The following is a 25,857-nucleotide window of genomic DNA, read 5'->3' as shown; positions in this document are numbered from 1 at the left end:
GAGGAGCAGGGCTGTTACTCAACAGGACGCCTCCGCAGCGTGACCCGCAGCGTGTCCTTGACCGACGATTGCCCGCGCTCAGGGAGGGCCGTCACCGTGCGATGCCGGCAGCAGCTCACGCTCCCAGGCGCCCGGCCTCAAACCGCCCGCTGCAGAGACCCGTTTCAAGCCCTCCCGTTAAGCGTAGCGCAGGGGCGACACCGTGGGGGTAGAGCTCGGGGGCGGTGGGGTGGGGATGCTCCCGCGGGGCCTCCCTCGCCCAGGGGTTCCACCTGCCCTGAGGGAACATGGCTGCCCGGAGCCGCGGGGCCGGGCCTCTGGGCCACGCGCGGCCGCCGGCGCTGGGGCTCCTCGGGGCGGGGAGGCCGCGGCCGCCGGGACCGCCGCGCGCTGCCTCAGGTGGCGCCGCAGAACGTTCTCGAACCGGGGGCGGGGGGGGGGGGGGGGGGCGCGTGTGTGAGGGGATGGAGCCCCCGGCGCCCCCGTGCGGCCCCCGCCGGACGGCGCGCGCAACCGCCGCAACCTTGTCCCTCGCGGCGCGCCGTCCGCTCCCGCGCGCGCCCCCGGCCCCCCCCCCCTCTAATTCCCCCCCCCCCCCCCCCCGGCCGCTGCGTGCGGCCCCTCTTCCTGCTTCCGGTGCCGGGGCTATAAGAGCCGCTTCCGCCTCGGCGCGCGACCTGCGGTGGGCCCGGCCGTGGAGCGGCGCTTTCCGTTCCGGGAGCTCGCGCCGCCTGTGCCATGAACGCCCGCGGTGAGGGGCGGGGCCCGGCCGTTACCGGGGCAACAGGGAGGGAGGGAGGGGGGCGCCCTGTCCGTGGGGGGAGAGGGGGGCGCGGTTCCCGCGGCAACGGGCCCGGGAGGGGAAAGGCCTGGGGGGGGGGGGGGTATGGGGCGGGCGGGAGACGCACCGTTACCGGGGCGATGGGTCGGGGGGGGGGTGCGGTTGCTGGGGTAACGGGCGCTCAGGGGAAGGGGGTGGGGTGTTGGTGCTGGGGGGGGCCGCGGGGCCGACGGTGACGGCTGCCCCTTGGCCCCCAGGGCTGAGCACGGAGAAGGCCGCCGCCTTCACCCGGCGGCTGCGGGCCGAGCCCCAGTTCCTGCTGGCCCAGAACGTGGCGACGTGCAACGACCCGCTGGAGGTGTGCTTGCAGCGGCAGGTGGTGCAGGACACGGTGCAGGTCTTCCAGCACGCCGTGCCCGCCGAGGGCAAGCCCGTCACCAACCAGAAGAACTCCGGTAAGGGGCTCCCCGGCTGCGGGGGGGGGGGGGGGGGGGTCGGTGCTGGCGGTAAGGAGGGGTGCGCTCCCTCGGCGGCTCCGGCGTTTGGGGAATGAATGATGTGACGCTGACAGCGCTCCGGGGAGCGCTGGCCTCCTCAGAAGTCCTTTTGTCAGGCTCGGAGCAAAACTGAATCCCTGCAGCGTCCTTCCGAGTTAACAACGGCCACTGGGCTTGCAGCGTTTGCCCGTTTTCCCTTCTGCGTAGTACGGGATAAAATCAGTGGCGAGACCTGCATTTGCAGTAAAAGATTTCTGAACTTCTCATGAGCTTTTTGGTATTTCACGATCGGAGCGGTGGCCAGAGGCTGGAGGCGGAACGGTGTCGTGAATCTTGTGTTTAAAAAAAAAAAAAAAATAAAAATCGTACGCAGCTCTTAAACGTTCCTGTTTAATTCTTGTTCCTTTGATCTCTCAGGGAGATGTTGGATCTTTTCCTGTCTCAATGCAATGCGTCTTCCTTTCATGAAGAAATACAACATTGAAGAGTTTGAATTCAGCCAGTCGTATCTCTTTTTCTGGGATAAGGTACGGTAGCACGGGGCGCAGGTTGTGCTAGGACGGCTTATGCAATTGGGCATCAGTATGGGGACAGAATTTCTTTTAGGCTGGACCATCTTAACAATCCGGGTGGAAAACGTACATGAGAAGAAACTTCAAAAGTTCTTTAAATCTGTGTTTTAACTGTGGGTTGAGCAAAGCAGGACTTTCAGCTTGAGAAGTTAGTTGTCGAGATGCTCACGTTTTGGAATAGTAAAAGTCGTCTTTCAAGTGTTGCGCGTGTTTCAAAAGTTACTTGTAGGAGGCTCAGGGGAAACACGACTGTAACTTTCTGTTGAGCTTTCAGTCGTGCTTGTGACCTACTGATCTGCGAGCTGTGTGCCTGTTTTTCTCCCCTAAGGGAAATCGAGAAAGTCTAGTACTAGTTTGGGCCAGGCTTCATTGCATAACTCCTGTTTCACGTTTCCTGTTCCCCTACCCTCAAGCTCTGTGCTAACTCTCTCCTAAATATTTGGTCTGTGACAGAAGTACGTTTATCGGATGAGCCCTGGAATGCGAGAGAGAAAATAAGAACTTCAGTAGATGAGCGGAAGGTAGCTTCATCTAGTGAGGACTTCCGAAGAACTGAATGCTCAGGAATGAATTAATGCACAATGTCACACTTAAAATATCTGTTTTTCCTGTCTGTCCATTCCAGGTTGAACGTTGTTACTACTTTTTAAATGCCTTTGTGGAAACAGCTCAGAAAAAGGAGCCTGTGGAAGGAAGGCTGATACAGTTCCTGCTCTCCAACCCCACGAATGATGGTGGACAGTGGGATATGTTGGTTAACATTATTGGTAAGAGAATTGGTCGCTAGGAGCCCTGCCTGAAACTGCATGCTGGTTTGAGAGATGAGGAATGAAATAGAAGAAGAGATGGAGTTTGAGACCTGGGACTTTGCCGAGGAACACGATGCCATTAGCCCCTACCTTTTTTAATCAAAGACCTTTTTCGTGCCAGTTTATAAATGTTAGGCTTAAATCTTTTCTGGGTTCTTCACTCTTGCATATTGCTGACGATGACAGAAGCTCAGAAGATCAACAGAAGTAATTAGATATCCCGGACTTTCCATTTGGTAAAAAGGTTCAATCCCCTTTTACTTCAGTCATCAGCTCGACATCGTTTGTTTATATCCATGTATACAATTCTTAGGGCAAATAGTAAGGAAAACACATTGCGAGACCAGGGTGTGTCTATGAGGCAGAAGCAAAACTGCTCGGAGAGTTGCAGCCTGAAGAAAGATGATATAAAGATCAGTGAGAGGGAAATGATGTGGAATGTGGCAATGCTGGTCTTACAAAGATCCAGTTTAAGTGGGATCCTCCTTGCGCTGATTAAGGAGATACTTCTCCCTGTCTGAATTACGCTAGCACTTGCTTTCATTTGTATTGTAAAACAATGACACCTTTGTAGATCAACAAGCCAATAATGTAGGTTTAGAATCACAAAAGGAATTTGTTTCTTTGAAGCCTGGAGGTTACTCTTTTCCCATCCAATTGTTATAAATATTTAATCAGGGCAGAGAAGATTTTGGATGCTGCTGTTACATCCAGAGCCTTGCACGGTGTGATCTTTGATTGGTACCATAACGTAGGAAGCAGTTGAGCTGTTGCTGGTGTTTTATAAATGTTGAGGAGGAAGGGAGACTGGGAAGTTAGTTACTTAACCTAGATAAAATACATGGAATAATTCATAAGAGGCTCAGTTGTTTAGAAGATATTTCAGGAGCTTAATTTTCAAGTAATCAGGTTTTTTTTTCTGGTGAAAACAGCTTTTTAAAAAGCACTAATTAGCTCAGAACTTTTAAGTGTCGAATTAAATGATACTGAGCCACTGAGGGATTCCACCTTTTGGGATCCCTGTGGAATGCAGATCAGAGGTCAAGATTCAGTCACAAATGAAAGTATAAACTTTGAGTATTTGTAACCTTTAAGTAAGAGACTTTCCCTTATAATCTCTGCACAAAACCCAACTATATTTAGCTTTTATGTGGGTATAAGCGGAAGCACTAGCATCTGCTGTGTGGAAAAGACAATTGTTAACCCGTAGTTTTATTACTTTCTTTTAGAAAAGTATGGTGTTGTCCCCAAGAAATACTTCCCGGAGTCTCATACCACAGAGGCTACTAGAAGGATGAATGAGATCTTGAATCATAAGGTAAAATTGATTTAGATGATACAATTAAAGAAGGGGAGGGGATGGGAATGACGCTGCTCCAGGTGTTCCTAGCCACCTTCATTTCTCTTTATTGACCGAAGTTTCAAGTGTGTCTCAGCGACTTAACTTGCTTTTATTCAAAAAGCAGCCTAAAGTCTCAGCAAAGTCTGATGTTAATCTTGAAACATGGAGCAGGAAAGCGTGTTTATGGAAGATGGCCACGGCCAGGCTTCAGTACCTTGAAAGTACCTCACATGGTTTTAGTAGCAATTGTTCCTGATCCTCAAGTTTCCAAAAAGTTAATTCTTGATGTGTGGCTGATTAAGTCTGTTTCTGCAAAACTAGCACTTGGCATCTAGCTGACTTTCTTCTGCACCCTCAGTATTTCATCTACCAGTATGCCAAGGTTTCTAGAGATTACTGCCAAATTTGATGGAGGGGAAAAAAAAAAAGTATTTTCAAAACACTGAATCTTAAAATCAGCTTTCAGTATAGAAGCGTGCAGCTTTGTCTGAAGGAAGGTGTAAGCCTGCTCCCTGAACTACAGAAATTAATTAATCTGGGAAGATACTAGTGTAGGTAGCTAGATAAAAAGGCAATTAAAGCTTTTTTTTTACAGTGGGCTTTTTTTTTTTCCTCCAGTTCATATGCTACATGCTCAGGCAAAATTGCCCGCTGAAATCCACATAAAAATGTAAAATAGGTGCTGAAATGAGCTTAGACATGATGAATGGTGTTAATGTTGTTCTAGTCTTGAACATGGCAAACCAGCTGGTCTTGTGGGAGCCCCACTCACTGTTCCTGGCCTTATGGATGGTGACAGTAATGGGAAGCGTGTGCTCTTCTTACTGCAGTTCTGCATGCGGTGGGGAAATGCTCCGTTCTTTTTATCAACCAAGAGATCAATTACGCATTAGAAATGCAAAATAAATTTTACAGTATGAAGACAGTCTGTTCTGTGTGAGTCACAGAGGTGGTAATGCGTATGGATGTTGCGGCATCAGTTACGGAAACAGGAGAAATCAAGCCTTAAGAAAAGCTAATGGCTGTAAGCTTCAAATCAGTGGTTGGAAAATAGTAATTAAGTTGCAACTATTTGTTAATTTCTGATTTTTTTTTTTGTGATCTTTTAAATCATTCAATTTTTTTTTTTAAAGAATCAATGTCTAACAAAGCCTTCTGAAAGGGATTTTCTTTTCATTTTGAAAACATGTTATGAAGAGTAAAATAGGTGCTTGAAACAACTGGATAGGAAGTCCTAAAACCTGATTAGGTGGCACCTTTCATACTCTCGTAATAAAATGACTTTCTCTTTAAACAGATGAGAGAATACTGTTTGCGGCTAAGAAATATGGTGGAAAGTGGAACAATTAAAGGAGAACTTTGTGCTGCAATGGACACTATGATAGAAGAGGTAAAAATACTTGTGTGACATGAATCTTCTTGGAGCACAAGGCTAGAATGGATGAGATTTCTTGCTCACTCTTGTTCTACAGCTCTCAGGATCAGGCAAAACAAGTGCCTTTTGCCTAACTAGGAATGTTTTGTATGGCAGCACGCTTGGAGGGTATTCAAGTGAATTCTTTGGAGTGGCTTGTTGCTTATCTCATTCTGAGATACTCATTCTGAGTTTTTCTAATACTTCCAGGCAAATATCTTGGAACTTATAGGTTCCAGAACTATGACATTTTATGGAGACATGTGCCCCTTTCTGTAGGAAACCAGCATTTTGTGTCTTAGGAGAGACCAAAATAGTGGCCTATCAGGCTTTTATAAATAGTAGGGAAGAGGAAAATTGAAAATTGCATTCTGATGGCTTTGAATGTAAAATCTTACAGTGCAAGTGTTGTTGCAGCAATTCCCCACAAGAGAGCAGACAAGAACAACGAAAGGGAGTTCTCTGCACTATGGAAAAGATGTGAGCTGAACACAAGGCTGAATCCAGCTGTGGTCTGATACTGGGTGGTGGCAGAGGAAGGAGTCACAGTATCTGTTTCTGGCTGTGTGAATTAACTCAAAATCAAATCAATCGGCAAGTCTGCAGTATGCAGCGTGTGTGTAGTGGCTGGCCCTCCATCTGTTCACACTCAATATGATAGTGACACGTAATTTTTCTTATTCAGTGGCCCTCGTACTTGATTCTTAAATAGCCAAAAGTAATTTTGACAGTTCAGGCTGTTTTAGTTTTGACCAAGTGCATGCATTTAAAAAAAAGTATGTATTTAATTTGTTTCTCAAACATACAATGCAAAGTGACCCAGTGGTTTTAATGTCTGTCTTTAGATGACTCAAGAAATCAAATGTTTTGGTTATGTGTGTTAGTTTTACTGCAATCCAGTAAATATCAGTATTAAGCAGAACCTACCTTGGGCTATTTCTGTAAAGCTTCAGGCAGTTCCACTAATACGCAAATATTGATTGATGAGTTGGTTTGGTTTTTGGTAATTCATCTTTACGCTTCATGTAAAAACCTGTAGCTTCTTTTCATCTAATTTTAAGGTTAGATTAAAAAACTGATTCGTGTTCCTTGGGTTATATCATGAAACAAAAACTTTTATGAAATGTATGCCTTAAGATCAACAGTAATTCTGTGCTTTGAGCCTACCCCAGTATGTTGCCAATCAGCACTTAGTTCAAAAGAGAATTAATATAACTTATATCCAGTGTGTGTGTCCAAAAGCCCTTGGAGGATTTTACAGCAGACATCAAAAGCTTCCTAGAGATGTTCATTTTTAGGGCAATGACATACAGTTCACTGCAAAATGTCTCTTCATTTGTTTAGAGCATCTTGCCCTCTGACAAGGGATCCCGGAACTGGCATTAAAGGCTTATTAACTGATGGCAATTTGTCTGTTCTGTAAAAAGGTTATGCTTAATTCTCTGAAGTTAACACAGTATTTTTCTCCTGCAGTAGTAATGGTGGTTTGCAACTCAAGTGGATTTATTTGCAATAAACTTTGTAGTTGAAATGTGCGATTGCATGTCTTGCATACCTCAAAAACACTTAGTTTTAAAGGTTTGAGATCAGTCTTTTATTTCATGTGTTTATCTGTATATAAGTTGTCTTGCATCTATTTCTGTATGTGGCAAAGCAGAACTTGGTTTTGTTCTGTGAAGTTTTATTTGCAGAGCAAATCTTGGTTCGCTCATGCTGGGAGGCAGCGCTCTAGCTGAAATGGGACAGTTGTACTGGAACACAAGATTAAATATTCACTCCAGAACTGTATAAACATTCTTATCAAACCAGTGCACAGCAGGTCAGAAGTTGCAGTTGGTGCAGTGCATGTGACTGAATTTTTCTCCCTTTACTGTTCTCCTTTGTAGACTTTTCCTTATCGGGAGTGTCCTTTTCCCCTCCTCGTTCATTTTGGTTTTTAGCACAAACCGCTATATTTTTGCCTTATCTTGGTTCTAGTTGTCGCTAGAGTGATATAAGTCACCTTTTAGTTTAACTATGTCTGCTTATTTTTATTGATAGAGGAAGCTTGTGAGATGCTAAGAGATGGCCTGTGATGGGTGTGGTGGCAAAACAATTGAGAGAGGCCATTCCCAGGCTCCGCTGCCTCTGTTAACTTGAGACTTCCGTCTCCATCATTTTCCTTCCTCTGGCTGGAGCCCGCTTGCTCGTTGCTCTCCTTTTAGCTGTTTTTCTTGCTTCTTTTGTTTTCATAGCCTCATCTCTCACCACTTGGGGTCATCTGAGGTAACGTGGGTGTATCCACAGCAAATGCTACCTCTTGTGCAGTCTGTGCAAAATAAAATATTTACAGTAGCTTAGGGATTTACACTTGCTCCTTAACATATTTATTGAGAAATAAATGTGTGAGTTCCTCTAGTAAAAATACTAAGCCCCCACCCTTGTTTCAACCCGTAATTAATTTCTTGTTTTCTTAAATCGCTTGGAGCAAGAACACCTTTATTTGTATTTTGTGCACAGCCAAATAGTGAGTGTTACTTAGCATGAACATCGCCCTCCTTTTGCCATCAGCACAAAGTGCACGCTACCACAAAGCTAGTTCTTATGGAGACTTAGGATGCATATAAATCAGCTCAACTAGCTCCAGAAAGAGTAAACCAGCTTTTTCTGTCTCCTCTCCTGTGAAAAGTCAGTGAGCAAAAGTGTGAAGCCTGACAGCCTAGGAAAGCTGGCACAAACCACGGGCATTGGATCCTAGTGCAGAAGTTGAGATTTGACTCCCCCTTCTCTTATTTTAAATAACCTGTTGGTTCCTTGGAAGGAAAATACTTGTCTTGTGCTCAAGACATGGACAGAGCTGAAGTAGACCACTGTCAGCTGAAGTAAAACAGATTCAAACCTGTTTAAATATGATTGAATTCTCTGTCCCCAGAGCACCTGTGGCAGGTCCTGCTTAATATCCCTAAGGACAGTCATCTGGTTATGCTGCCTATGAGTTAGCACATTTTGATAAGCCCTGTGAGAAAGTACAGTGGTGATTCTTAAGTGCTGTTTCATATTCTGATTTATAGAGACGCTGATGACTTAAATCTGGTCAACTTTTCATGCTAAAAATAATAGAAAGCTGCCAGCTGCAAAGGATGTCACAGTCAGCAGGCAGGGATCTGGAATTAAAGTACATAACCTGCCAGCTTAACCCTAAACTGAGACATTGTTAAATGTATTAAAACAGATGAGAAGATTATTCTAGGCTTTTGAAAAGAAGCAAAGGCCCATCTTTGAAATACAGATGAACATTACAGGAAAAAAGGGATTTTTTTGTACAGGGGAAACACTGGGATAAAATGCTTTTCTGTATGCATGTTAGAAGGTCTGGTTTGTCTCTGCATGGGGCAAACCACCTGGTGGAACAAGTGATGCTGAATGCTTAAGCCTTTCTAGAATCAGTTTAAAGCTTCTCTTGCACTGGGAAAGTAGCTTGTTGGAGGAGCTTCAGAATTACTTACGAAAGGTTGGAACGAGACTGGGCAGCGTTTGGCTTTTGCTTTTGGCTGCTGCATTCCTAGGATAACGTGGAATTGATACGTTCAACCTTAAGCTTCTGTTTTGCCTGATAGTTTGCCTGAGAACGTAGAGCGTAAGAATGGAGAGAGAGGCTGTTGATTTTCTGTGGCCTTTCAGATTGATTTTGAACTGTTAAAACACCTATCTTTCCAGAGCTGAATGCAAATAATCCATGTGTATATGTCTATTCATGTTTTTCAAAGGTGGACGTTAAGATCCCATTTCTCCAGTTGGTTCTCAAGTGGGGAAATCCATTCATCAGTGGCATTGCTGTGGTAGGAGAGGCAGACCTGCATGTTTCAGCTAGTTCACAGCTGTTTGCTTCTCTGGGCAGGTATTCAGAATAGTGAGTACTTGCCTGGGCAGCCCTCCGGAGACCTTCTGCTGGGAGTTCCGGGATAAGGAGAAGAACTACCACAAATATGGCCCTGTGACACCGATCCAGTTCTACAATGAGCATGTGAAGCCTTACTTCAACATGGAGGACAAGGTTGGGGATGCTGAAAGGCAGTAGCTTCTCAAGACCTTTTTTTGCTGCTAAGCCACTTATTTTCCACCATTGCAAGTGTACTGTCCACCCCTGTAACTGCACTACGTGGGATGGGTACTGCTCCCGCAAGTCTAAGATGGCCCTATGTTTATTCTCCCCGTTGTCCTGTTTGTGCTCTACCCTTCAATTAGCTGTGATCTTGCATTGCACTTCCATGATGGTTTTGTAATGATAAAATACATGATGACCTAATCAGTCATAAAATGCCATAAGACAGCCATTAGAGAGCAGGAATAACAAGCAAAGCTGCTATGCCACAGTTACGAGGTGAACTTAAGAAACAAAAACCAAACAAACAAAACTTAAAGCTGGTATTTCAGCCAAGTGGCTTGTTTGCTAATGGGACAGTAAGCTAGCTGGGACAAAAGCAGTTCTCTGAAATCCACTTAGATTCACTTCTCAACGATTTTGGTTAAGTTGCACCTTAATTTATGACATGTTGGTTTTTGGCAGATTTGTCTAGTGAATGATCCTCGACCTCAGAACCCGTACAACAGGCTGTATACAGTGGAGTACCTGGGCAACATGGTAGGAGGGAGGAAAACACTCTATAACAACCAGCCTGTTGATGTCTTGAAAAAATTAGCTGCAGCGTCTATTAAGGATGGCGAGGTTTGTTTGGTTTCTCTTCATGGATGGCATGGTGCAACTCTTGTAATGTAAAACTCGCTGGGATATGGCCCAGAGATGACTCTTCCTTCTGTTTGTAGGCTGTGTGGTTTGGCTGCGATGTCGCAAAGCACTTCTATAGCAAGCTGGGCATCAATGACATGAATATGTAAGTAGCAAATCAAAACGGAATACCATTTGGGATACTTGGCTAGGACATAAGCAGTGCTTTGGCTGCTTAAGGAACTAATTTGTCCATGCTTTGGATTATATACCCAAAAAGGTATATTTAAGTAATTCAGCAGCAGCAGAAATTTTTTTTTCACTTGTTAGCTAAAATCTTAATCCTTTAAAGATGCACTACAAACGGTTGTTAAATATTCTTACTCATTTGGATTGTCTAGTATCTGGTAAGAGAAAGTCCTAAAGGAGTTTTTGCATTTATTCTGACACTAAAAATAGTTGAACTTACATGCCTGTACAGTGGCTCCTGGGACAGTGCAGTCTACTGATTTCTCTGGTTCACTAGTGAGAATCTCCCTGCATCCTTTTTGATATTGCTTATGTGGCTTTCTAATAGATTTAATCATGAGCTGGTGTTTGGTGTCTCTGTCAAGAACATGAACAAAGCAGAACGATTAATCTTCGGAGAATCAATGATGACCCATGCCATGGTCCTGACGGCTGTCACGGAGAAGGTAAAGTCTCCCTCCAGAAGTTCTGATGCTTGCACAGATGTATTTGAATATTCTGGCAGCTTGTTTGTGTTCTGGGCTCATTCACAGCATGGAAGCTGTTCTGCTGGAGTTCAGCATGTGTGTCACAACACCCCGGTGCACAAGGCCTAGGTTGTCTGTTCTCCCGTGTTGTGTCTGAGTGTTCAGAACTATAAATATTTAACAAGGAGGGAAGAATTTTAGACAAGTCAAGGGCTTCTTCCTTCTGCCCACAAACTTTTATTGGAGAAAAGGAAAAGAAAGCTAGCTTCTATTTTTAAGATACCAGAAAACCTATGTTAACTGACTTTTAAATACAGATTCTGATGTATCTTGCTGAGCAAGAAATTTAGTATGACAGCAAGTATTTCCCACCCTATCCCATTCCATGGTTAGTCCAATCTACGTTTTACAGCACGAAGCTCCTTCTGTTAAAATGCTAGTAGGAGGCACTTTGCAACAATCTTAACCTCCTGCAACTCACTGGCATGTGACCTCTGACCTGCTCATAATTAGGGAAGGAAAATGGTGTCCAAAATATTTCTGTGGCAGACAGTAGGCTGAGATGAATCCACAATTCAATCTGCTTCTGGCAGTATAACAAAGCACACATGAAGTAAAAAAAAAAAGTGAAAATTTACAACTCAGGGTTATCTGCAATGTTTTCCATTTATTTCCAGAAGTTGTCATTACTAAAGTTTCTTTGAAGTGATCTCTTCCTATCCAACATGACCTTGGCTTGAGAAATAACAGCTTGCGTAAAACTGAAAAAGTTTCCTTGAGCTCTGGAGTTTGAGGACTTGAGATGGGACTGCTGAGTCATAAGAATTTTTGAGTTACTTTTTACAACTCAATATGACTTTCCTGTTGTGTTCTGAGCTCTTAACACTTCTATTTTGTGTATCAGATTGCATGAACACATCTTCTAAAAAAAAAAAAAAATAATTGTTTTTCAGTTAGATACCAAAAAATGATACTTCTCTAGTGTTCAAAACCTGTTTATCTATTCACAACTGAAGTGTGTATATTTGTACTTATTGTACCCAGTTACTGGCTGCACTTCACTGGCAGCTATAGTCTATGGTCTGTATTTTTAAATTCATACTTTTGGATGCCTAAATGTATAGTTGCATAAAATGTGATCAAATGTGACCTGATTTCTTTAAGAAAAGGATGTGTATATGATGGATGGTATTTTTAAAATCAAAAGATAGTTTAAAAGAAATTATCCTAGATCAAGTTCAGCATTTAGAGGCTTTTCCACATTCAAAATGTACTAAGCTGTTTCTACTTTTTGTTTGAACATGTTGTCTTATATTAAACCTTAACTTAATCTAAAAGAGCTTTGATAAACTGAGTTGTAAAATGTAATACTTTGGATTTACCTACTTCATTAAAAAGGCTTTGAAGATTTAAAAAAATCCTATTACGATTTTACAACATAAAAAAATTGATGTGGATTAAATGCACCTTTTGGTTAAAAACTTAATGTACATAAACGTGTTTATCCCAGTTTCTGTCCGATAGCATCAAGAGTTGACTTATCCTCAGTCTGGTAGCTCTCAAGTGTCTCATTTTAAGGACTGTCCTATATTTTTTTAAAGTGAGAATAGAAGCAATACAGCAATATTCCTTTGAATATTAAAAATGGATTTGTGGGGTGTTTTCCAGGTTAGGTTTTTGCATTAAAAAAAAATAATAATGTAGTAGCAAAAGAATAACTGTTCTTTGGTTCCTCAAGGGACCTGCTGTTTCCTCATGAGAGGCTGCTTGAAGGAAGCAACTGTTCACTTTGTGGCACAGCAAGCCTACGAAGCAGTCTTCAGTGCCTTTATGTACTTGGTAGATTTGAACCAGACTTCAGATATACACAGTGCAGGCTAGAGAATACGGTGTGCTTCTGAACATGAAATCAAATGTACTTCATGCTCGTTAGAAGCCTTGTATATCTTTCAAAGCACCAGACCTGGACTTGTATCCTTCAGCTAGATACTTCAAGTGTTTGCACTTGCTTTTACCAATACTGTTCTAAATTATTACGGTTCCTTCATTACCCTTGTTCCTCTCCTCTGATTCCTCATTCAAGCAAGTTGTGCATTCTGCATTTCAGAAGGCCCCCATGTCCTGACAGGTGATAGAAGAGGCTGCTTAAATTCTGTCAGTCAGTTAAGTCCAAACTTGAATTTAGTTCAATCTAAGTTTTCTGGTTAAAATAAATATTTATTGCAGGCTCTTTTCTTGACCGTATTTCCTCATATTTTATGTAACCGGATAGACAAGTATTTTAGAAAATTACATTTCTCCAACCATTAGCAAGAAACCATTGTCTGAAACTTGCCGATGCCAGTAGACTTTTGGGAGTGGAGCTCTGTGGTTTGCTGGTGCTGGATTTAGACTTGGAAGGGTTGGATGCTATAAACTCACATGGTCCTTCACTACTGAATAGCCACTGACTTGTTTTGTCACAGGATGGGCAAGAAGAGGCATTTGAAAAATGGAGAGTGGAAAACTCCTGGGGTGAAGACCGCGGTAATAAAGGTGAAGTAATTTATAGTCACAGGAACAGAAAGCTGAACTTGGTGTTTGGAAATAAGGAGGTGGAAGGGGGAAAGGGGATGTGCTGTGTGTCCTTCACCAGGACATGCATGAAACAAGCCTGCAAACAGCACGTGGATCACTGAGTTAGGCACTGTATTCCTGGAAGACAAGCATTCTTCACTTAAATGTGATTTACATCTAAGTAAATCGAATGTAAACATTGAATGGAAAAGGAAAATGTCACTGGATAAACTTGACACTCTGGTTGCAAGTTCAACTGTAGAGGCAATTGCATTTTTTGGGAGATGGCCATAAGTGATGGATGCTGCCACTTCTCGACAGACAGGGCATCTTTGTCCCAAAGGCAGGAGGGCAGAGTTGACAGAAGCCCCTGTGGAGGCTGGAACTGGAACGCTGACATGGGGGATATCCTGTCCTTGCACTGCAGCTTTTGACAATCCAATAACCAAACTGTTTCATTTGTGTATGGAAGGTAATGGGAAGACACTGGTAGACTTCAGATGAAGTTCATATAATGAAGTATTTAAACTTTGATAAAATAACTTTTTTAAGGTCGATTTAGTTTATTGCTGTAAAGCTGCTTATTTTCCTAAGCAATTGTATACCAGTTTGCTGTTGATCACAAGTAAATTGCCAGCTATTCCTGTCAAAAAAAAAAAAAAAGCAGTAGCTGTAGGAGCTTGACAAGTGTGTGGGGGGGAGAGCAGAACCTTTGTTATTTTGTTGCTCATAATCCTTTGCTGCAGAACACAAGTCTGAAAAATCTGGTAGTATTTGTCTGAAAATACGGTAGTACTTCTCCACTGAAATACCAAGAATTCCAGTGGGCATGTAAACCGATCTTTTAATAAAGGGACAATAGATAAGAAATGCTTCACAGTATCAAATAAGATAGGATCACTTCCAAGAACTGCACCGTATAGAAATGCTTTCTCCTTCTAGTATGAAAGGAGAAATAAAGACTTCACTGCAATACTTTTAAATGTACTAAAGTTTTTGGTAACAGAGCTAAGCTTAAATCTGTACACTACAGCTGTCTCATCTTTGGGACCTCACGCTGGCTGTGGCTCATATTACTTAAATAACCTTCCTGAGTCATGTGTGAAGCCTAAGTGGTTTATATTTTCTTTTAAAGCACTGTTTATCAATCACTGCAAGCTTTTACTTACCGATTTTGTAGATGGGGAAATGAGGGTAAGACTGGTTCCAGCTTGTGCTGTGAACAGCTGCTATGTGAACTGTTCTAGCTCCAGCACCTGTCTGGGGAAAAAAAAAATTAAAAGACCGTAATTCTGGTTGCCTTTCTAAAGCTGTGCTGAAAACATGACCTGCTGCATCCTTGCAGCGTTCCTCTCTGGTATGACAAGCACTAGCAACAACAAAATCCAGTTACATGCAGTTCAGCTCATGCCAGGTTTTCTGCATGAACTTGCTTTCCTGCTGATGACTGTCTCAGCCTGTGCTATTGTTCCTTTAAAAAGGATTTGTAAGTGCTGTAGGGCTGTAGTGGGGTGGATGTGCCAGCCCGGCATGGCACATGGACAGGCAGTGTGGACAGAATGGTGAGTCACATCTGAGCAGTGGTTTAGGAAATTGCTTCTAGTTGCTTCCCTGCTCAGCCTGGGAATGACCGGAGAGTGCTTCTCTGCCTGGTCTAGAGGGCCAGCTCTGACCTCCCCCGGCCCTAGGTGAGTGGGGCTGGTGGTGTGAGAACATTTCTACTTGCTCTGCCAAGGCCTGCAGTCAGCCAGCTTTTCCTAAACGATTGGAGGAGAGTGAGATCTCCATGATTTTTGTCATCCCCTATCTGAGACAGGCCGGATGTGGACTCAGCCGTGGCACGATAAGCTCACTGATGAGCATGCCAAGCCAGACTTCAGCATGTCCCAAGGCATAACACAATAGTCATTGCTGACCACATTTTTCTGTTGCAGATTAATCCCAAATGTTGTGCTCACAAGATTTGGTATGGCTGAAATTTCCCAGGATGTCTGGGGGTTTCTTCAGGGAATAGACTATTTCTGGAAAACTCTGGTTTAGGATGTGGTCTCATTCATAAGCTTTTGATATCTTATACATGAACAGCTAAGTAAACCAGAATATTCTTGGAACAGTGTCTTATGCTCTGGCCCCTTGGTCTTGTACTAGCATCTGTTCTGAGTTAGCTGTATACATTCACAGCAAAGTATTCCAATAGAAATCTTCAGTCTTGACAAAACAATGAAGCCATGTTGATGTTCAGCCTTCAAGGCTCATCAGTGTGACAGTAGTAAAATGTACTTTGGAATGTTGGATTAAGAAGCCAAATCAATACTAAAAAGAAGTAACATCAAAACTTTTCTTGTCTCCAAATACAAATTAATAACTATTTTGTTAAGCACCTTTATGTATAAAAGAGAATATAAAATATAAAAATGCCTGGTTAGTTGTGCTCTTATTGTCAGAACACTTTGTTTTGAGACACTCCAGATATTTGGTTTGTGATGTTAGATGCTACCAGTGTTAGAGGAATGCTTCCAGGATGGCAGTGCCTTACTTAGCTTGCTTTACAACCGCTCAGCGTGGACTTTAGTTAGTACTCCAAACATTCTGAAGTTAATGGGTGTCTGTCAGCAACTTTGATTGTGCTAGCCATGTATGCTCCTTGGCCAGGGTTCAGAGTTGTTCTTTATTAGAACTGCAGAAAGACTGGGCTCCATCTCACGATATTGGCTGTTACTCCCAAACCACAGTGCAGCAGACTGAAGCCTGACACTGCTAGTAAAGTTGTACCTGTTGAGCTGTGACTGAACAGCGGCAGCTCTGTGCTAGTGTTATTGGGCTGGAGCATCAGTGAATGCTCTGGCGGAGCTGCGGAGGCTGTGATCGATGTGTGTGGGGAGCTGCATGCGTTTTTGGCTTTCTTCGCTTTAAGCATGTAATCGAAAATCAAAAAATAAAAACTACAGCAACTAGAAATGAAAGAAGTGTAATGCCTCAGGCTTTAAGTTAGGAATAACACTAAATTAACCCAGTTAGCTAGTCTTCTTTGAGTATTACTTGAACTTGTTTGCCAGCTTTGTAAACTTAACTTCCTACTTGGTTTGCAGGAACAGTTTATTCTCCTTAGACATTCTCTCTTTTCCAAATATGGATTCACTCTTCAAGAACAAGTTCTTCTGGAGCCATTTAAGAGGAGCTAGTTGTTCCTTTGAAATACAATAGGTCCCCAGAGTGACTTGAATAAACCCTGCCCGTACCTTGTGTGTATGTATTGTATGCATGCCATCTATGTGAACTTTTCTGGGTGAGTCACTGTCATTTATCTGTTTTCTACTGGTAGAGACCATGGTCTCTGGAAAGTCTTGCTCACTGTCTATATTTTGTTCTGGTTAGGGAGTTGCCTGGAAAAGTGCCTTGACAGAAAATCCCATCAGAACTAGGAGGCTTGACTCTATTTCAGACTACTTTCTTCAGGGAGGTGAATCCCTGAATGATTTTCTTAGGTACGGCCAAACAACCCACCGTTGAGCTAAAGGCAGTTGGAATATCCTTCAGAGCACATTCTCAAACATTAGACGAGGTAACTTGACAGGGTTTCCTCCCCTTCCTCCTGCCCTGCTTTTTCACTCTTTAACATCCAGTACTAGCTGGTGTAGGAGGATGAGGATTTGTAGGCTGTCCTAGCTCTCTTGCTATGCCACTGAGTCTGTCTGGCAGTGATTTTTTTTTTTCCTATCTTATCTGCCTTGTTAAGGAATTGGGAAGCTGTGCTTGGATAAGTCCAGTGCAGAGAACCAGAATCCACATCTGTAAAGAGGCAGCCAAGAATGATGTTAAACTTGGCACATCCCAGTTGAGGCCCGGTTGGGTGTGGGGGATACAAGTAAGCCCCAACTCCATTATTTCTTGGACAGGATGATAAAGGGTACAGCCTGCAACAAAACACTAGAGATTAGACTTTGAGTCATTAAAAAACAAACAAATGACTTATCGTTGGTAGGAAATGGAAGTGTTTTTTCACGTGGGGTCCCTCTTGCTTTGCTCTGAGTACAGTCTAAGGTGCCAGGTGACACCTGTTTCCCCAGACTTGCATGGTGCGGGACTGGAAAGACTCTGACTCCTGGTTTGGGTGTCATGGGATGAAGTTATTTATATGCTCACACTCCGCAGAGTGGGCAGAACTGAATTCTTGTGGTAGCGCTTGTCCTGGAGAAAGGGAAGCCCTGGGAACAGCCTAGCATTGCCTCTCCAAAATATTTAATAATTACATTCATATCTGTTGTAAAACTTTGCTTGGAATCCTGTCTGGTTTTCGTCAAGGAATGAACACAGCTGCTGACAAACATTGCTTGTTTTTTGAGGTAAAAAAGTCACTTCCCAGTCAAATATTTCCTTTCTTGTGTTTTACTGGCACTTTGTCAGCCATACAGGCAAGTTTAATTACTCTGCTTACTCTTTTGTTCTGGAGACACAGTATGTTATTACCTAACTTTGAACCCAGCTTATCCCTTCGGATATCTTTTTTTAAAAGCAAGCAAGAGGGGAAAACTAAATCACACTATCACATCCATTTGATAGGGGTCCATCTGCTTGTTTTGGCATGAAGAGAACTTTCTTGTGGTACATCTCCAGCTAGAAGTCAGCTCCCTTTTGACTTTTTTTAATCTCTCGTACTGACTGTTGCATACTCACTCTTCTGCATTGAAGACATTTTAAGGATTTAACTGTAGATACTTAGTGTCTTTATTCATATATGTGTGTGTATATATATCATCCCATAAGTACACTAAGACAGAATGGCTTTGTTAATCTGTTCTCCCTGTGGAGGAGTTAAGGCACAAGCACAAAGTGGCTTGTATGAGGTCCTTTGGGAACTTTGCAAGGGCTTGATTTTCAGGTGCCCAAATCCTAGGTTATGCAATAACTCGCAGACGGTTCATCCTCGACTGCCCTCTCCCTGGCCAGCAGCTTGTCAGTTTTAAAATGCTGCATGTTCAGGTTTTCCTTTGGGTAAGTTAGAGAAATGTGGACCAGTCTCATACACAGCAGAGTACACTTTTGTAGTCAGGTGCTATGTTCTGCTACAAGATGATGATGCTGTTCCAAGTTCTTTTCCGTATTCTGGCCTTAACATACAAATGGTTTGAGTAGAAGCAATAGATTAATTGCCTGAGGTAAAACTCCATTGTGTACCCTGCCCAGAAATGCAATAAACTTTTCTGTTTCTTCTGCTTCTGCCTGTTACCTGGATGGAATGCGGAGCTCAGGGTTGCCTTAGGCAGGCTCATAGGTATATGTAGCGCTGCGTATAAAGTACGCGTCTCCTTTTAATGAAGAAATTGATAATGGCTTTCATTGTGACACCGGGCACAGGCCTTCTCAAAGAGCGACCTTACTTATTTGCATGTTCTGAAGTTCTGCTTGACGTTTCCTTCTTGTTCAGACACTGCGATCCTAATCAGCACTGTCAAGCTGTGAGATACAGGATGTCAGAAGCAGAGTTCATTATCCTCTCAGGGTGCAATTACTTGTTGGCTCTTGGGAGTGAGAGGTTTTTGTGTGTCCCAAGAACTCATATCCTGAAGAGAGAATAATCAAGGCAGCTCCCTTTGGCAGTGTTTCCAAAATGGCTTCTAGCTCGGATTACAGTTGATAGGGTTTTTAATTTATGGGAATTATCTGATCTCTTGCTTTAGAAACAAGATGGTGTAGATAGATGCATTTATTGACCATATTCTTTGGACATTTTCTTGTTTCATTTGATTGTGTGATGATACTGTATAAGGACATGAGGAACATTATTACATAAAGCCTTCTCATCTGTCTTCTAAATGCTTTCTTTCTCCCAGCCACTCTTATTTTCAGTTCACCTTGAATAGTTTGTTTCCAATGGTAGCTTTCTGCTAAAACCTGTGATGGTCTAAATGTGACTTTTTTTTCTCCCAGTTCAAAGGCCGTTCACTGAAATTCTCAGTAAGAATTATATTAAGGGAGAAAATTGAGATTTAGTTCAGCCGAAGTGTGATTTAGATGGCTTTACGTTTTGAGGAAAGCAGATGGCCTCCTCTTCCTGCGAGAACTAAACCAGCAAAGTTTTCTTAAGCCAAAGATGGTTTGGATATTCACCTGGTAAATTTCCCTTTTCTTACCAAAATCCTGAAAACTTCTAAAGCCAGATATGCAGATAAATTTACATTCTGCCTTAAATACTAAGGTTTTTTTTAAGGCATTGTAATTCACTTGAGTATTTTCAATGCCTATTTTAACCAAGGAAGCATAAATGATGAATATTCTGGGTCTTGTTTTTCCTAGCAGGCTTCTTGCTTGGTCTTTCAGTGCACATGAAGTACATTCGGTTAGCTTGTATGTTAATGTCTGTGATTTTTTTTTTTCTTGAGAGATACGAAGTATGACTAGGTCCCGTTTGTAACGCATCATTCATAGGTGAAACTTGTATATGTGACTGCTTCAGTGTATTGGCAATGGTTCTCTGTTGTAATGAACTGTTTTCACCCCCAGGTTACCTGATCATGACTGATGACTGGTTTTCTGAGTACGTGTATGAAGTTGTGGTGGATAAGAAGCATGTACCAGAAGACATCTTGGCAGTGATGCAGCAAGAACCAATTGTTTTGCCAGCTTGGGACCCTATGGGGGCTTTAGCCAAGTGAACTACAGAATACTTGCCTCTTAATGGTCAACCAGAAGTAGATGCAATAGAGAATTCCAGTGGTTGGAAGCCATAGCCAAACGATAATGTGACCAAGCACTCAGCATGGTCCATATTCTTGAAATGTAAGTTAAGGATCTTTGGGAAATAGCGCTTTACTGACTTGGCTGAATAAAGCTCTCAGACAGGCTACTCCGCAAAACTAAAAAGCGAAAAGGAAGAAACTCATAATGAAAACACATTACAAGTGCTGTCAATGGCAGTTTGATTTTACCTTAAATTTTTAATAAAAATCAGCATAGTAACTCAGTAGAATTATTTTGACCAGTGTTTTCCCTGGAAAAGATGGCGATAAAAGGCCTTTCTTTAGAATTAACAGCTAGGTGATTGTTAGAACAAATACACTGAGATACTTATAAATTAATTACCCATGATCTGACTTGTACCATAAAATAATGCCAAAATATTTTATATATTTACATTTTTAGTTTTGCTGAAGTTTTGGAGGGGACATAAGAATTGAAACTGGTAAAGATTACCTTTAGAAAATATTCCCTTCCAGCAGAATTGGGGGGGGGAACTGTTTCCTTGAGGTTTCCAGTTTCATTTGGTTTTATTCTTCCATTATCGAGCTAGGACTGGAGAACCCACATCAAGGCCCAGTGCTATGTCTGTGTGCACAGAAGCGCTATTTTTCAGTTATATTAGCAAGAACAAACATAAATATGTTCACAGGTGGAGTTAGTGTCATGCTCAACAGAAAAAACCCCAACGTTTTAATTGCTGCATTTTATTTGGATGTTTTAAAAAACAAGATGGTGCTATGAAGCTTTTGAATAAACACTTTCTAAAGTGACTGGTACAGCTCTGTTTTCTTTTTTTTAGAGCCTCATGTAACTAATGAAATGGAAAAATATTAGTGACCTACAAACGAATTGAAATGAGCCAGAATATGAACATACCAGGAAAACATGCTGCTTTATGTTCTCAGTAGTAGTCAAAGGTGCTCCTCTCACTGAACAAGATAAACACAAACAGTATCTCATGTGCTACAGGCACGCAAATATTGGTGATGAGCACAGTATTAATCCTTTGATTTAAATTATGCCAAAATGGCGGGCTGTCTTTGTGTGTACCCTGACAATTTTCCTGTTTTGTACTGGATTTAGTCATAGGCAAGTAAGAGGATAAGTGAGGATAAAGAACCACACTGAAACACAACTGCCACCTACCATGGGGAGCAGATAGATGTTGCTTAAGTCAAGTACAAGCAAAAAAAGGATGTTTGGTATGGCTGTGGTAGTCTACAATTTGGTTTGACTTTTCCATTTGGACTAGAGAGACGAAGTTATTAAATGATTATGAAAGTGTATCTTACGCTAGCTATACAAATGTGTGTATATATGTATGTACATATATTAAAAATGCCAAGCTGAATCATATCTGCATGTTGCCTGCTAAACTAAATCCAGATTAGTGTTTGTCTAGGAGTCATCCAAGATGATTCAACCTGCTGTGATTAACATTTCCTGAAGTGGGCAGGAGTGCTGGTTAGATAAGAGAATTTGGCGTGGAACAGCAGCAGGAGCTTACTGTTACTGTCCTTGAATGATGTGTTTTAAGAGTCTGCCCTGTGCAGTGTTTTCTGCAAAGGTAACAAAGCTGTTCTGGAGATGTACAGAATGTATCTTGACAGTACAGTGATACTATAATTTGATTCCCTTCTACTAAAATTCAGCTCATGTTATCCTGGGTTTATGGCAAAAGGTTTTCTGTCATCTCAAGACCTGTGAGGGTACAGGAGCAAATGGCTATTTGCTCTCAGCTTGCTTCTTCTAGTAGCAGGGGTGATGAGCAATAACATAAAGCTATACCTTTGCAGTAGATTTTTCTAATCTAGAAGACTCCAAGTTCAATGCTCAGATCTTCTTCCGTGTCTCAAGACAGGTAGATGACCTTTCTTGCTTTCTACAGTGTTGACTGGCAGAAGTGTGCATCACATGCGGTTACCTTTGTGGAAGTTTGGGCATATACCTTTTAATTATCAGGATATTGTTGAATAGTTGATTTGTCAAATATATTTAATTATCAGGTTATTGTCAAATATTTTGCCACCGCTTCTGATTTATACTCTATGCTCATCAAAATGTGATCTCTACCAACCCATGCAAATGTGTATCGTATAAGGAACAGTGCCTAGCCAGGAGTAACTGGATATGTGAATAGAGCATGCAGAACAAGTGTGAACCAAGTTTGAGTGGTGTGGAAAGAAAACTATAGAAATGTCATGGTTGATCACATACTCTTGTAGAAAAAAGTAATGTAATATTGGGGTGTATAAACAGAGAAATAGCCTGTAATATATGTAAAGTTACCCAGCTCTGCCTAAGACTGTTGGGGAGTGAGCTGGAGTGCAGTATCTAGTTTAGGGTACTGCACCTCAGGGAAGATGCAAACCAAAATGAGCGTAGAGAAGAGTGGTTAAGAATGATCAGAGGCCTTGAAACTGTGACCAGTAAAAGGCTGAAAGAAACATGGTGTTTAGTCAGAGAAAAGGGGAGACATCATGTTCTTTTAATTCATAAATGGATCCTTTAGGGAAGGGAATTTTGTTTCCACTGCTTATGATAAATTGATCGAAAAGTCATGGGCTTCAACTGCAGCAAGATTTAGTGAGATTAGGAAAAGCTTTCTGGTGATAAAAATAGTGAAGAACTGGAATAGCTTGCCTGAGGTTGTGTGATGCCTCCATTGTTAGAGATCTTTAAGAACAGGTTACAGAAGAACATGTCAGAAATGGCATTGGTAGAGTTGATCCTTCCTTTTGGCAAAGGGATGGACCAGATGATCTTTTGAGGTCCCTTTTGGCTTTATGGGTCTGTGATGCACAGTCTCTACCTCATGCTGTGTTACTTGCATCAAGGCAAATAAACAGTCTTGTACTTGATGCCGAACCCTAGTGGCTCTGAAACAAAGCCAAATCTCTTGGGAAGTTGTATTATGCACAATATTTTGATTATGACTAATGCATGTGTTGTTTTGGGGTTTTTTTCTTCCAAAAGGTCAGTATTTTAGTCTTTCAAAATCCTTCTGCTTATGACATTACACCAGTTCTTCTATTTCCTTTATGCTATCTATGAGAGGGGGATAGCAGCCAAAGAGAGTTAACTTCTTCTCTGGAGTTTAACTGACTAACATTTTTGTTGCCCGTGGCAGCACTGATGAGGATTGAGTTTGACAAATTAAAAACGGTTTCCAAGCCAGTTTTTGTTAATTGAGTATGTAAAAGTATTGTCCAGCATGTGCTTATCTCTGCAGCTCTTGCCCAGATATTTCCCTGGACAGCTTATACAATAGTATATTTTTTTCCTTTCCTTCAAATAAGCACAGAAAATCCACATGGCTAAAACATGTTATAGGAAATGAAGCCAATCTGGCAGAAACAGTTTTGCCTTTATGCCCAGCAATTTTGTAAGTTCTTTGTAAGAAAGAATGGGGAAGAGGAGGGGAAATAGATCAATTGAAATGAGAGCTGTATTTCTTCTACTTTGAGGACTCTAAGGGCAATTGAACAAACTGTTCTAAGGTTCATGCTAACAACACTCTTGAATTCAAGGCTGGCACAGTATTAGGTAGGATATTCTCTGTTTTGCTACCTGTGTGATAACAGCCCATGAAAAACAGCCCTGTGCCTCTGGTAAGAATCAATAGCTGCGTGCTCTTGCTAGGTAGCTGTCTGTTACCCATAAATCAGACCGTCATATCTTAGGGCAAGTGGGATTGTGCTTAAACAGTAGTTTGAAACATGAGTAAAATCAGTACGTATAAAATGATTTCCCATTACAGCTCCTCTTGATGTGATGTTTACTGGACCACTCTGCCCTTTTGTCCTGAAGGAAAAATCCCTAATGTGATCAGCAGCCCTCAACGGGAGGGATTAAGAATCGAGACAGTTGAGCAGATGATTGAGAGGCCATATGCTCCATACGGAGGCTGAGGAAGTTCTCGGTGTCCTGCGTAGCATGAGGCACGGCTGGATCCAGAAGAACCTCAGTCTCTTCTCAGGTGCATGGAAGTTAAGAGTACAGCCTGGAGATGACAGAATGAATTAGCACACTTGGCCCAGCACCTCTCTGGCAGGGTAGTATGGGAGCACGTAAACGAGGAACAGACTACTTAACTCCTGTCAGTTCGCAGGAAATGGTTCAGAGACGATCAAAAACTAAACTCTTTCCAACTGATGGAATGGAAATAATGTGGGAATAGGCCTAGCTTGCTACAGGTTTAGTATCTCAGCAAAGAAAGCTCTATGCCTTATGAACTGTAAACCCAGATTACAAAATTAACATCCAACTAATAAAAAGATGCTTAGGTTAGAATAAAAAACCAAAACTAACTAATCCCCTTTGTTTCAGTGCTGTTTCTTTCTTCGGTTTATATCCTTTGCAAATCCTTAAAAAGACTTTTGGATTGCTGAGGAACCAGCCAACTAACAGTTTCCTTTTCCAGTTTGCCAACAAAACCATGTAGTTTTCATGGGATAATTCAAAGACAGTTCCTCTGACAGGTAGAAAATATTGACAGATAATGTTATAGAAGTCAACAATCTCAGATTCAATCAAAAGTCAGAAAATAATAACTACTGCTACTAACTAAGAAAAGGAAGAGGCAGGAGGAGGGGTTATGTGTAGTGGCAGTTTGGAGGTTTTCAGAGTCAGGTTTCTCCACCCGAATGCTCTCTCAAAACAGTTGTAGTGGAAATAGCGAAACCTCTCCAAAACCCATCTAACTCCCAGATGTATATCCCAGCACAGTCAGCTTAGAAAATAGCAGGGAAGGACAATCAGAATTTCTTTTATCCCAATGCCAATCTTAATAGATTTTAAATGTAGTCGGATTCCTAACTAAGCAAAAGATGGGAACAAATAAATATTTTAGTTGTTTGTTTTGTGTTATTTGGAAGATTGTTCCTATCCTCTTATTGGCAGTGAATCGGAGACATGCTTGCAGAATTATTACTAATCTCTTCTTAGTACAGCGGGTACTACTGTTATTAGGTAATTTGATTGATGCTTCCCATTTTTGTGCTGGCATTGGTAACTGGAATCTACAGCTGCTTTATCTGTGGAGAACTGTGGAAGTGTTTGAAGTTACGTCCTGTATAAAGTCCATTTTCTTCCTCTTGTTTTTTCATACTTTCCCTAAATCATTAGGATTTTGCCCACCAATGCACAGATTTCATGAAATTCTGGAACTGACTCGGTACAGGACCTGAAAGTTTTTCACATATGGGGTAAATAAATTGAGGTGTCTGCCTGAAATCTCAAGTCTGTTATTTATATTATGCCCCAAAGGCTCCAGGCTGTTTGGCAAGAAATTAAAAAAAACCCCATGCTGCTGCAGAAGACATTAATGGAAAAAAAAAATCAACTGAACAAAAAGGCCAGGATAAGTCATAAAAGGTGGTTTTGTGTTCTTAATATGCTGTTTTTCACATTACAGCTTTGTATGCCCTACAAAAAAAACCCTAAATACTGACACTGGGTGCTGCTGATGTGAGCAGATGAAAGCAATTTAACCGCAAGTGTTGACCAAGATGAATGGTATGCAATAGTGTTTCAGGACTTGTTAAAAGAACCTACTCTAAGCAGAGACTAAGATGGAGGAAAAACCTCAGGCAAAGGTCATGCTGCCTCTAAAACTTAAAAAAACAAACAAACAAAAAAACCCACCCCAATATAATTATGTAAAGAGCAGAGGGACCCAAAGTAGAGAGAATTTTTCTTGTACGAGTAGAAAAAGTGAGTCTGGAA

The 25,857-nt window shown here is 41.9% G+C and overlaps 1 protein-coding gene across 1 annotated transcript; it reads left to right on the top strand.

Moving 5' to 3' along the window:
- The first annotated feature begins 667 nt into the window (after positions 1–667).
- On the top strand, positions 668–20,900 carry BLMH (bleomycin hydrolase). Its single transcript, XM_076354365.1, has 12 exons — positions 668–751; positions 1,039–1,236; positions 1,696–1,805; positions 2,476–2,617; positions 3,889–3,977; positions 5,299–5,391; positions 9,293–9,448; positions 9,962–10,120; positions 10,219–10,286; positions 10,698–10,815; positions 13,302–13,371; positions 19,894–20,900. Exons 1-12 carry the CDS (start codon positions 739–741, stop codon positions 20,043–20,045), a joined length of 1,368 nt encoding a protein of 455 aa, XP_076210480.1. The 5' UTR covers positions 668–738; the 3' UTR covers positions 20,046–20,900.
- Positions 20,901–25,857: the final 4,957 nt, after the last annotated feature.

Source organism: Aptenodytes patagonicus, chromosome 17 (assembly GCF_965638725.1).
Source record: "Aptenodytes patagonicus chromosome 17, bAptPat1.pri.cur, whole genome shotgun sequence".
Classification (NCBI taxonomy): Eukaryota; Metazoa; Chordata; class Aves; order Sphenisciformes; family Spheniscidae; genus Aptenodytes; species Aptenodytes patagonicus.
This window is presented reverse-complemented; position numbering and strand designations above follow the sequence as displayed.

What these genes read in the sequence shown, in the direction of transcription:
- BLMH (XM_076354365.1), top strand. An exon ending in CACCAACCAGAAGAACTCCG is followed by an intron (nt 1,237 to 1,695) that starts GTAAGGGGCTCC and finishes TTGATCTCTCAG; the next exon opens with GGAGATGTTGGATCTTTTCC. An exon ending in GGCATCAATGACATGAATAT is followed by an intron (nt 10,287 to 10,697) that starts GTAAGTAGCAAA and finishes GCTTTCTAATAG; the next exon opens with ATTTAATCATGAGCTGGTGT.